Source organism: Macaca thibetana, chromosome 9 (genome assembly GCF_024542745.1).
Source record: "Macaca thibetana thibetana isolate TM-01 chromosome 9, ASM2454274v1, whole genome shotgun sequence".
Taxonomy (NCBI): domain Eukaryota; kingdom Metazoa; phylum Chordata; class Mammalia; order Primates; family Cercopithecidae; genus Macaca; species Macaca thibetana.
This window is the reverse complement of record NC_065586.1, coordinates 113211280-113223888: the sequence shown is the minus strand read 5'-3', so window position 1 is coordinate 113223888 and position 12609 is coordinate 113211280. Positions and strand designations below refer to the sequence as shown.

Genomic DNA, 12609 nt, shown 5'->3' with positions numbered 1-12609 from the left:
CCAATGCCCTGACTATTTTCGGTGAAATGGGAATAATAGCAATTAAATGAGATTGAATTCATCACCACTGGAAACTTTGATTGGAGATGAAAGTCTCTGTATAAATGCTAGCTATTCTTCCTTTTAATTAATTATTGTTGTCAAGTACCCTGATTCATTGTTACAGAAACTTAATTTCCGGTTGTATCATCTCTTCTGATGCAGTCCTTCTTAAAATGTTGTCTCAGACATTAAGTTATGTTGTCCCCAACCTGCTCATAATCTAGAATGATCTCAGATTTTTTCTGCCTGTGTGTCGTCCCTTCCTACTTCTTTCTGAAATAGAAAGTGAAGATGGAAAAGGAAAGCACTCTGTGCCACCTCGATCCTGCTTTCTGTGACTGGAAGCAAGTAGGCAGGGTCAGGGAATATGAAAACCATCCCCAACACTCAGATTGTGATTTAGTTCATTTTGATGGCATCATTTCACCCAACCCCAGACAGTGCATCTTGTTCAGGTTTCAAGAAGCCTGGGTGGAGGTGGGAATGTAACTTTGAGTCAGGAGACCAGGATTGTAGCACAGAGGCCCCCACTAACTAGTTGTCTAATCCTTAACAAGTTGCTTTGTCTTTGTGGGCTCATTTTTCTCATCTGTCAAGTCAAATGAAGGTTATGGAATAGATGATCTCTAAAAATCCTTCCAGTGCTACAGTTCTATTCTGGGTCTGTCTGCACCTGCAGACAGTGATGCGGGGGCAGGAAGGGCACTGAGGAGGGCGGCAAATTTAGTCAAGAGAATAAAACACTTTCACCTGGAGCAGCCTTGTGTCCTTGTGTGTGTTGTGCAGTACAGGCTTGTCTCAGATTATCCAAATAATTGACTGAGTTCTCTTCTTTCTTTGCCAGTGAGCACACAGCTTTAGTTTTTTTCTGGGACTAGCAGCTGCTTTTCTGAAATTTCCATCCCAGGGCTTCCGTCCTCCACTGTGTCCTCTCAGAAACCTGTCATGGTTTTTCTGGATGGATGCCCACAGAATTTTAATCCAGACACACACACACACACACACACACACACACACACACACACACACACAGAAAGAAAGAAAAAAGAAACAAAAAAGAAAGGAAGGAAGGAAGGAAGAAAGGAAGTAGAAAAAAAGAAAAAAGTACCATGTATAACAAAAAGCAAAACCAGGTTACAAGTTGACTTTCTTTTTTAATTTGGTTACTTCATTTGTGCTGCCAACCTGAAGCCATGACTAACCTAAAGCCAGTGAGTTTTCTTAATTACTGGGTTTGTCTATGATGATGCAAAGATGAGGCCTATATCCTTCAGGGGCTACCTGGGTCCTGGCACCTCCAGACTCCTGGTAAATGTCTGCCTAATTCAATTAGTTGTTTTTCCAGAATACCCCATTTTCTCCTCCTCCTCCCCTCCCCTCCCCGTCCTCCTTCCCCCCCTCTCCTCTTCTTCTTCTCCTTCTTCTTTTCTTCTTTTTCAGACAGAGCCTTGCTCTGTCACTCAGGCTGGAGTGCAGTGGCGTGATCTTAGCTCACTGCAACCTCCACCTTCAAGGTTCAAGCGATTCTCCTGCCTCAGGCTCCCGAGTAGCTGGGATTACAGGTGTGACCCACCATGCTTGGCTAATTTTTACATTTTTAGTAGAGACGGGGGTTTTGCCATGTTGACCAGGCTGGTCTCGAATTCCTAATGATCCACCTTCGTCGGCCTCCCAAAGTCCTGGGATTATAGGCATGAGCCACTGTGCCCAGCCAGAATATCCCATTTTATGCCTTTTCTCAATAAGTATTTGCATGTCCATTAAGGAAGGAGGGATGGAAGTCCCTGCCCTCAGGAAGCTTAGTGGAGTCACCGAAGTTTAAAAGGTGAAATTATCTAATTTAATTTGTGAAAGATCCTTTGGCAAGCCAGGTAGAAATGCAAATTCCTGGACACTGCTCTCAGACGATCATTCTGTAAGTTTGAAACCCAGGAGGCCGGGCGCGGTGGCTCAAGCCTGTAATCCCAGCACTTTGGGAGGCCGAGACGGGTGGATCACGAGGTCAGGAGATCGAGACCATCCTGGCTAACGCGGTGAAACCCCGTCTCTACTAAAAAATACAAAAAACTAGCCGGGCGAGGTGGCGGGCGCCTGTAGTCCCAGCTACTCGGGAGGCTGAGGCAGGAGAATGGCGGGAACCCGGGAGGCGGAGCTTGCAGTGAGCCGAGATCTGGTCACTGCGCTCCAGCCTGGGTGACAGAGCAAGACTCCGTCTCAAAAAAAAAAAAAAAAAAAAACCCAGGAAATGATTTTTTACTCATCCCCGATCAGCTAGTAGAAAAGTGATAAACTCCTAAGAAATGCTCATGGCTAGAAATAAATAGCATCATCAGAGACAATAATTTCATGATTCAATTTCTACTTAATGTTGTTTAGATACAATTCATGAAAATTGATGCCAAATAATGAGGATTCCTTGCATTAACATTAAGGTCATTGCTCTGTGTCTTTTTAATATACACGTGATCACCTGAAGATTTGGAAAACTCAAAGCAAGTATGGGTTTGGAACTAAAAATGGGGCAGAGTCTTGTGGGGTGTGGCAAAGAAGAGCATGAATAGCTTTGAAGTCAGGCATCAGTCTATTCAAGTTCTGCACATACCAGTCTGTGTGACTTGGGCAAGTTACTGAACCTCTCTCTGAGTCTCCATTCTTTCACCTATAAAGACGGAATATTACTACATCTCTGAAGGAGGAGTTCAGATTAAGTGAGTTTATGCATCTGATAAGTGACTGCTTCGTAAATAATTCCCCTGGACTCGGTGGCTCACCTCTATACTCCCAGCTACTCAGAAGGCTGAGGTGGGAGGATCGCTTGAGCCTGGGAATTTGAGGTTACAGAGAGCCGTGATGGTGCCACTGCACTCCAGCCTGGGCGACAGAGCAAGAGCCTGTCTCAAAATTAAATAAGTTTAATAAACAAACAAACAGGCTGGGCTTGGTGGCTCACGCCTGTAATCCCAGCACTTTGGGAGGCCAAGGTGGGCGGTTCACGAAGTCAAGAGATCGAGACCATCCTGGCCAACATGGTGAAACCCTGTCTCCACTAAAAATACAAAAATTAGCTGGGCGTGGTGGCGCACCCCTGTAGTCCCAGCTACTAGGGAGGCTGAGGCAGGAGAATCTCTTGAACCCGGGAGGCGGAGGTTCCAGTGAGCGTCGACTGCGCCATTGCACTCCAGCCTGGCGACAACAAACAAACAGATAGTTTCCACTTACAACAAAATATGCCACAAGATGAGAGAGGGCAGAAATTTCCGAGGCCAAACTTAAAATTTGCATTTGGGATTTGGCCACAGTTTGGGCGTTCCCTGTGGCAGTGAATGCGGCTGCGGACCTCCCAGGGCCGCCATTGCCCGCAGGGAGTGTCATTTCTAAGGGCAACTGTTTGCTTCCGGACTGCCCCCGCCCCGCCCCGCCCCTCAGCTCCCCCATCTACCTGAAAGAAAATGTAATGGGTTGGGCCATTTTTATTTTTTTAAAAACTTTCTTCCGGGTCTTTGACCGGGGGCCGCAGGTGTCCCCGTGGGTTTCCCAGGCCGCTGCGGCCTTCACCGACAGGAGGAGGCCGTAGAGAGAGGTGCGGCGGGCCGGGGACCCAGAGCCATCCGGAGGTGGTCCCATTTGGGCCAAGGCCGCGGTTTGGCACTTCCGCCGCCTGCAGGGCTCCTAAAGGGCTGAGGAAGGCCTAGAATCCTCCTGCGCACCCAATCCGGCGTAGTCCGAGGGTCCGACCCCTCCAACCCCGCCAGGGTAGGAGGCAAGGAGGGGCCGGTGTGCCGGGGGATTCGGTCGCACTCCTCCCTGCCCAAGGGGGCCCAGGAGCTCCCTTGGGCCGAGCTCTGCAGGGAAACGAAGGCCCCATCAGGAGGCACCCGAATCTCAGGCACCCGCACCCGCGACGCGGTAGTGGGAGTCAAGACCCGGCGGCTGCGCCCCCGACGGCTTAGCCGCAGGGGAGCAAAGCCCTCAGTGCCTCGAGGCCAGTCTGGGTTTTTGAGCGTTGCGGGAGGTAACCGGAGAGTTCGCCAGATTTTAACACAATCCCACTCTACATCTTCAGAACAGGGTGGCGGCAAAGGCCCTTACCTCTTACCCCTCTCTGCTCCCACCCGCCCCACCGACCCGCCGGAGCAGAGCGGCCAATCAAAGGCACTTTCCCCGGGCGCCCAGTCGGCGTCGGCCTTCGAGGGCAGCTTGCGGAGCGAAGCCAGGCTGAGGGGCGATCAGCCCGCTGGGGACCCTGGAAACCCGCTGCCCGACGGAGAGTAGCTCGGGACAGTTCCACCGCTCAGCCCAATCAACTAAAGTGGAAGCCCGAGGTCGGCCTGCAGAGCCAGAGATGCCCTCCGGAGCTGGGCCAACCCTGGGTGCCCCTAAGTGGCGGGAGGGGTGGCTGGGTGGAGAGCGCGAAAGACCCCGCTCAGGGGCCCCCTCTCGGCTCAGGACGGTAGAGGGGTCCCCTAGGGTGGCGGCGGAGGCCGGGGAGGTGGCGGCGGTGCAGGCGGTGCGCGCATCGCTGCGAGCTGGAGCCCCTAGGGGCCCGCCACACACACTCGCACCCCTCCCCCTCCCGGCCTGCCCACCCGCTCGCCGCGACCCCCGCCCCCATCCCCCTCCCCTCCTCCCGCCTCCGCCCCATTCTTGGAATTGTGTGGAAAAATTCTCAGCCAAACCTCCCACCTCTCCTCTCCTCCCACCCACCCCCTTTAAAAAACCCCTTTCCTCCCCGGCCCCTGCACTCTTTGTGAATGAGGGCAGGGAACACGGCCCTTCCCCCGCCCAGGAGCCACGCCAGACCGCCGCACTCAGAGGACTGTTTGTTAATAGTCCAATTAGATAATTGCCATCTTTCACTCCTTTTGCTCCGCATTTCCCATAAAGGAATGAATGGGGAGAGCGGCGTGGAGAGGGCTTCTGCCCCGGCAAGGTGACGAGAAGGGCTGGAGCATGCTCCTTGCACAAGGCCATGCGCTTGAATTGAATCATTGTAGCCTAATCAATGCTCTTATTGGATTACTGGCTGTTGCTTTTCTCAAAGATATTGTAGCAGAGACAATGAAATAGCTAGGGGAAAACTTTTTTTTTTTTTGAAGCAGATCTCACAGTTGAGATTTCTCGGCCGTCTCTCCCTCTCCCCCTCTCTCTTCTGCTGGACTCTGAGTACAAAGCTGCCCTTTGAATGGGCTGCCTCAGGGCTGCTGGAGGTGCAGGCATGAAAAAATCCAACTGGAACTAAATGAAGAGAGGTGGCAGTTTAAGATGGCTGTCTGCGTCGAGGTGTGTTAAGAAGGAGTTGTTTAGGGGAAAAGCTTGGCTTTTTTAGAGTGCAGGGGAGATACTTTTTGGGAAAACTTTCTCCCCCCACCTTTGTCCCCCATCCCCCACTTCCAGGCAACTGCTTTCTTCTGCTGCTGGGTGTGTAGGGTTTTTTTTTCCTCCCCCCACCCGCCCCCACCGCCCAACCCTCATTCAGCTCTATCTGGCAAGTGTGGAGAAAACCCCTCTAGCCAGTATGTGAGCAGGAGGGTCAAAGGCAAAAGGAAAGTTAATAATGCCTGCTAATGGTACTAACAATTCAGGATGAATCTTGTCAAAAGTTTTTCTGGAAGTGTGGGTCTTTGATTGTGTGTTTCCTGAAAGCAAGACCAATCATTTCCGTTTATTCACTGGCTAAACCCCTACTTGATTGGGGACAAGGACAGAAACCATCCATTACGATCTGATATATTATCCAAACAATTTAGTGTATTCATGAGGTAACCGAAACGTGGGGGCTGCGAAATTACCCGTAATCAATTGCAACGGCGAGTGTGCGTCCCCCCGGGTGTCGGACAACTACAACTCGCCGTCTCAGAAACAGGCGGGAGCCGCAGCATTTCGGAGTTGCGCTGTTCGCTACCTGATCGCCAGGCTGGGTACACTGGACGTGCTCAGAGGACGCGGGTGCTGACGAGGCGGCCTCGCCGCAGCTCCACCGGGATCCTGAACCAGACTGGCCGCCTCTTGGCGAGCGCGCCACTCTCCCGTCGCCGCTGACCCGCGCGCGGCCGCCGAAGCCTCCCCGCGGGGACATTCATTCTTGGCTCTTGCCTGTCGCCGGGCCGGGCGTACGCGCTACGTTGTCGGGGGTTTTGTCCCTTTTTTCCTTTTTTTTTTTTCCTTCTCCCCCCTCTTTTTTTGGCTTTTTTTTTTTTTTTTTCCTTTCTGTTGTTGTTGTTCTTGCCTATGTTCGGGAAACCAGACAAAATGGACGTTCGGTGCCACTCGGACGCCGAGGCTGCCCGGGTCTCGAAGAACGCGCACAAGGAGAGTCGGGAGAGCAAGGGCGCAGAGGGGAACCTCCCAGCCGCCTTCCTCAAGGAGCCGCAGGGCGCCTTCTCAGCGTCGGGCGGTGCTGAGGATTGTAACAAAAGTAAATCCAATTCCGCAGCCGACCCGGATTACTGCCGCCGGATCCTGGTCCGAGGTAGGGATGGGAAGGGCTGCCAGGCGCGTTCTTTGGGGTCGACTCCGGGGCCGGAGCTGCGCTCTGCAGCCGACACAGGCCGGTGGGGAGGAGTGCCGGCTGGGACTTGGGAGAAAGTTGTTGGCCCTCCCCGCTCCGGGTCCGGCTGGAGACAAGCGCCTGGGACTCTCCGGTGCGCTCTCCAGGGGCCTCGGCCCTCCACGCCCTGAGGGGCCCCAATGACCGGGCTGCGGGGGGAGACAGGGGGCTGCGCGGGTGCGGTCGGGCATCGGACTGCGGCCTCCGACCCGGGAAAGGAGCAGAAAACTCCGGGAGGAGGTGTGCGCGCTTCAAAGGCCGGATGATCTGCCGGGAGCCGGCCAGGGGACTCCAGCGCTCTGGAGGGCTGAGCGCACCCAAGGGGGAGCGCGAGCCCCGAAGAACAGCTGCCGATCGCGGGCTACGGCCCTGCCAGTTAGTGCACTGAGCCGAGGGCCCCAGCGCCGCGATCGGTGCCCAACCGCTGCCGCCGGGAGAGGCAGCTGGGCTGGGTTACGGAGCCGCGGTTGCCGCTTTGGTGCTCTGCTCTGCCGCTCTCGGATGCGCGGCGTGCGCTTAGCCCTGGCGGCGGAGGCTGCGAGACCGGGCCCCGGCCTGGCGCCGCCCCAGCCAGCAGATCGCCGGGCCCGGCCGGCCCCGACTCAGTCCCTCCTCCTTCCGCTGCGCGGACTCCGGAGGGAAGGAGACTCGAGGGTGGGGGTGGGGACGACTGGAGCACGGTCTGGTCAGCAATCCCAGAGCTGGGGCCCGCAGGAGCCAGGCGGGGCGGCAAGGGTACCCTCAGGCTACAGGGGACCCGGCCTGCGCAGCCGAGGCCCCCCCAGGCCGGAAGAAACGTCCGCCTATTTGGAATTGATTGGATTTTTTCTCTCCCCTGTCTGGAGGACTCTACAAAAAGACAAAGTGTGGTCCCTCCTTCGGTCAGCGGTATGGAGTTAGGCCCCTTGCCTTCCACACAGTGTCTTTGCTACCTGGTTGTGGTCGTGCTCCGCCCCCCATCCCCATCCCAAAACTGCACGCTTCTGGGGACTGTGTCCCCAAAGCCAGCTCGGGCCAAGGAGGTGGAGGGAGATGGGAGGGTTCTGCCGGCTGACATCTCCCCTTCCCTAGATGCCAAGGGGTCCATCCGAGAGATCATCCTGCCCAAGGGCCTGGACCTGGACCGGCCTAAGAGGACGCGCACGTCCTTCACCGCGGAGCAGCTCTATCGGCTGGAGATGGAGTTCCAGCGCTGCCAGTACGTGGTGGGCCGTGAGAGGACCGAGCTTGCCCGGCAGCTTAACCTCTCCGAGACCCAGGTACCCAGCGGCCAGGCCGCACACAGTTCTGCACCAGCCTTCCTCCCCACGACCCCTACCTAGCCTGCTCTTCACCTCCTAACCTGCTCTGGACAGAGCCACCCTTGGGAGGTGGAGGAGATGGGCAGGATGGGTAAGAAAGGCCTAAGGATTCCTTCCCCTAAATAATACATCCCTTCCCCCCACCCTTCCTGCCATCCCCAAATCTTCCAGGGCCCATGTTTTATCCACCTTAGCCTAGGCCCAAGAGGCCCCAAATCCTGTCCTTTTGGAATTTTTATTGGCCCCTGGTTTTGAGCATTTCCTTCTTGCTTCTGCTCTACAAAGAACTGTCTTTTGCCCTTGTTTGGGGTACCCCATTTTGGCTAGATTTCTAGGCCCCACCCCTTGTGGGCCCTCCCAGCTGTACACAGCATCCAGGCCCATTCTGCAGGAGTGAGGCTAAGTCTAACACCCCCTGCCCCAGCACCATGGGTGATTCCTAGGAATTAGAAAGGTGTACGCCCTCCTGGAGATCTGCCTGTGCAGATCAGGCTGCCCTGACCCTTAAAGGAAGGCTTTCCCCATCCTGAGCTGGCCCCAGCCCTGAGCACCTGGGATACCCTGTCTTCTGTACCAGTGATGTGTGAGGAATGTGATGGGAAGCAGATCTAGGACCCAGAAGCCAGTACTGCCGATTGTGCTTTAGATCTTTCCCTTTACATTAAATCCGTATGATGCCCCTGGAGCTGGCCATGTGGGCTCTGGGCCCAGGAGAGGACCCAAGAACTTGCCAAGTGGCATGTCACCAGCTTGGCTTAGCTAAGGCAGCCTTCTTTCTGAAGACCGACCCTTTTCCCCATGCCCAACCCTGAAGCAGGTGGAGAGCATTTTAGGCCTGGGATCTGGGCTGAAAGCTGAGGACTGACAGAACAGATAGGGGTGTTCTTTTTGAGTTTGAGATTGGTGTGGTAGCTTTTTCTATTCTCTCTGCTACTACCCCTCTTAGTTTATAAAATCTAGACAGGATAGTCTTTCCCTATTGCTGCAAAACTCTTCTGGGCCACTGCTAGGCCTGCAGAGGGGCAGAAGAATGAGAGAGGAGGTTAGTGGGGAGTGTTCAGTCCACCTTAGCCTCCTTACTTTCTCCCATGATTCCAAGTTCATGACTCAGAGTAGTGGAGAGAGAAACTAAGAGTATCACTCAGACCCTTCAATGCAGCTATCTGGTGAGAGGAGGTGCAGAAAGCTCCGTCTGCATAAAGTCTCCCGCACATATTATTCTCCTGCAGCCACTTTCCCTGCTTGCTAGCCGATGGTCACGATGGTCACGTCTGAAGCAGGAAATGGTCCTTTGTAGCCTTCACCAGGAGTAGCGCTTCTAGGACTAAATCTGAGCCCACTGGGCCAGGGGCCTGGGTCCAGAAAGCCTGGGCAATACTCGCTTCCCCCATCTCTTCCCACTTCCCTCTTCCTTCTTCCCTTTTCCTTCACCTCAGCCTAGGGCCTCACACCCTCCACCGGAAATTCCGGCTTTGGGGCCCGCACTGATTCACACATCTGTGAGCCCCAAACACCGCTGCGGGGTAGCGCAGGAGCCAGAGAAACCCTTTCCGGTCTTCCTTCGAGTTCCTGTCGTGGGCATTTTATTACTTTGTTCTGTGTAAGCGGCGCCTGCCTGGGCCTGCTTCCCTGACCCGGAAGCGCAGCCCAGTGGAGCAGCTGTGTCCCCCTCGTGGCGGCGCCAGCTCCCCCAGCAGCGCCCCAGCCCGGACCTCTCCCGCTGCTGGGTGGGGCTGCGGGTAGGGCTGGGGCTTGGGGAGAGCCCTGGAGCCGCGCGCCCCGGGAGCTCGCTTCCTTTGACGCTGGTCTTCCCTGCCCCTCTCTCCCACTTTCCCCGCACCCCGGCGCGCAGGTGAAGGTCTGGTTCCAGAACCGGCGCACCAAGCAGAAGAAGGACCAGGGCAAGGACTCGGAGCTACGCTCGGTGGTGTCGGAGACCGCGGCCACGTGCAGCGTGCTACGGCTGCTGGAGCAGGGCCGCCTGTTGTCGCCGCCCGGCCTGCCTGCGCTGCTGCCGCCTTGCGCCACCGGCGCTCTCGGCTCAGCGCTGCGCGGGCCCAGCCTGCCGGCCCTGGGCACGGGCGCCGCTGCCGGCTCGGCCGCCGCAGCCGCCGCCGCCCCCCGGGCCCAGCGGGCGCCGCGTCCCCGCACCCGCCGGCTGTGGGCGGTGCTCCAGGCCCCGGGCCCGCCGGGCCGGGGGGACTGCACGCGGGCGCCCCGGCCGCGGGCCACAGCCTCTTCAGCCTGCCGGTGCCCTCGCTGCTCGGCTCCGTCGCCAGCCGCCTGTCCTCCGCCCCGTTAACAATGGCTGGTTCGCTAGCTGGGAATTTGCAAGAACTCTCCGCCCGATATCTGAGCTCCTCGGCCTTCGAGCCTTACTCCCGGACCAACAATAAAGAAGGGGCCGAGAAAAAAGCGCTGGACTGATTTTAAGTGTTTCCCTGTATTTATATTTATACTATCTATTGTGGTGATATTTATGGACTCACGCGCGTTAGGTGCCCAGAGCTCCTGCGCTGGGCTCCTGGCTCCCACCAGGCCTCTGACAGCTCTCCTTTCCCACCCAGGCTCTGCTACCAATTTTATCTCATTCGGGCTATTTTTTTTTCTACCTTTCCTCCGAGATTCCTCCCCAACCCCCAACTTCCTTCTGAATCCAGGAGCGATCCAAAGAATTGGGAAAAATGCCCGAGTTAGTCAACCTGATGCCCTGACCCCGTGCCCAGCCCAGGAGGGAAAAGACTGGTTCTAAGTCCAAAGCACAGGGCATTTGCTCTAGATACGCGGCTGCTGCCGCTGCCGACTATTCCTAGGAATATTTGAAAGAGGAAAACTGCGCGCAGACCCCAGGGGCTTCCAGGTTTCTGTAGACCAAAAAGGGGGGACGTTCCTTCCTCTTGCCAGAGAAACCAGGGCTTGTGGGAGCCCCTGGGCCCCGCTTTGCGGACCTCTCGGGATAGTCGATACACAACACAGCTTCCTGGCGGGACAAATCCTGCGGTTTTTCCCCCCTTTAGGGCAACTCCAATCACAACCACCCCGGACCCCAGGAAACAGTAACAAACGTCCTGGTAGGCAACGACACTAATAAATTTGATCTAATCAGCAATAAAAGCAATTGCTACGTAAAACCAGATGAAGTGGAACCAGTTTTTAAATACTCGTAATGATGAAGTTTGGAAGGTGTAAGAAAATTCAGGATAGAGAATGCCCCACAGGGCAATGCAAAATTAAGGTTCTGGGTATTGTAACCTTAAACAGGAATTTAACGGGGGAAAAGCAAAGGAAAAGCCAACGCCGCTAATCAAAGAAAACTCAGAATCTTTTCTCCGAGGCTGTTCGGGGCGGTGGCCGACAGCTTCTCCCTCCTCCAGGAAAGAGCAAAGCGGCTGCCGGCGGTAGTCTGGGCGCCGGCGCTTCACCCTACGGCCTCCCAGGCGCGTAGCTTTGGGCACAATCGCTCGGCTTGGAAAACGAGTCAGCACTCATTGCCTCTTCTCCCAAACTCCCGGATTCACAAATCCTTTCCTGCACGCAGGAAACGGCTGGATTTCTGAGCAGTTCTTTGCGGAAGGGGAGACAGGGACGCCGCTGGGCGGTCGGGCCTCCTCTAGCAGTAGTCTCAGAGTCCAGACAGCGTCTTGTGTGATTGATAGGAAAGACACTCCCCTCGCCTCCCCAGTCTTAGGGTTTCAGTGGTCCCAAATCAGAACACGAACCGCGACACCCTCTTTCCTTACCCTGCGCAGCAGCGATCGTCCCTACAGCCACGGCCACCCACATTTTAACCAAATTCACAGACCCAGACTGCGAGGTGCCGCAGTATCTAGAATGTATTCGTCCATCTGAAGCAAGCGAAAGGCATTTTTTAAAATAGTAATTTTATTGTAAATTATTTACGTCGGAAACTCCCCCCTCTTTTTCATCTTTTTTTTTTCTAGGCAAATAGTGAAGAAAATAATGAACGATTCAAACGCGGGTAGGTGTCACTGAATCCAGGCTACTAACTTTGTTCTGAATGTTTTGGATATTTGGATGTTTTGTATTTATGTGGTGAGAGTGAAATATATATATCTATGATGATAAATGAGGTGTATTTTTGTCTTGTATTTGAAGGATAAAAAAACAAAAGAAGAAAAGGAAGAAAGAGCCAGCAAATGATGAGTCTCGGCGTGGGGACTCCGGGGGCAGAGGGTGGCAGCCCCTATAGTGCGGGGCCCTGCAACTGGTACCGTGAGCGCCTGGGATGAGGTTTGGGCGGATTTCGGGTTTCCAGAGAGGCAGACGCCTGGCTACGACGATTTGTTCCACTTCCTTGAGTGTTTCGCTCTCGATTTCTCTGTCTGTACCTCTGAGGTCGGCCCCTCAGACCCTCCTTCTTCATTTCCCACTGCGTAATTCTTTATTTAGGAACTTATCTCCGGACACTATAAAGTCCCTGCCTCCTAATGCCACGTTTCTAGAGTCTTCCAGCTGCATCTTCATGCCGGCAGCATTTTGGATTTTGTGCAATCATGGGCCCAGAATAGGCAAGGTTTTATTTTCTTCTGACTTAGAATAAGTCTCGCCAATGTCAAAGAGAAACTTTGAGGAAGCAGGAGACTGAAATCGATATTAATTCCTGCAAAGAGACCTCTCGCCCCACCTCGCCCCACCTCGCCCCAGTGCTTATGCTGTGGTGAGGGATGTAGACGTTGCAAACAAATCTTGGGAAGCGAG

The 12609-nt window shown here is 54.8% G+C and overlaps 2 protein-coding genes across 2 annotated transcripts in view; both read left to right on the top strand.

The window, feature by feature from the left end:
* SHTN1 (shootin 1) overlaps window positions 1-12609 on the top strand; it is a 905549-nt gene that overhangs the window by 660795 nt on the left and 232145 nt on the right. The window lies entirely within an intron of this gene.
* Window positions 5861-11829, top strand: VAX1 (ventral anterior homeobox 1). The gene is given in 4 exon segments (XM_050803993.1): window positions 5861-6511; window positions 7661-7848; window positions 9743-10007; window positions 10010-11829. Coding segments are annotated over 4 exon segments (1002 nt in total). The 5' UTR covers window positions 5861-6270; the 3' UTR covers window positions 10318-11829.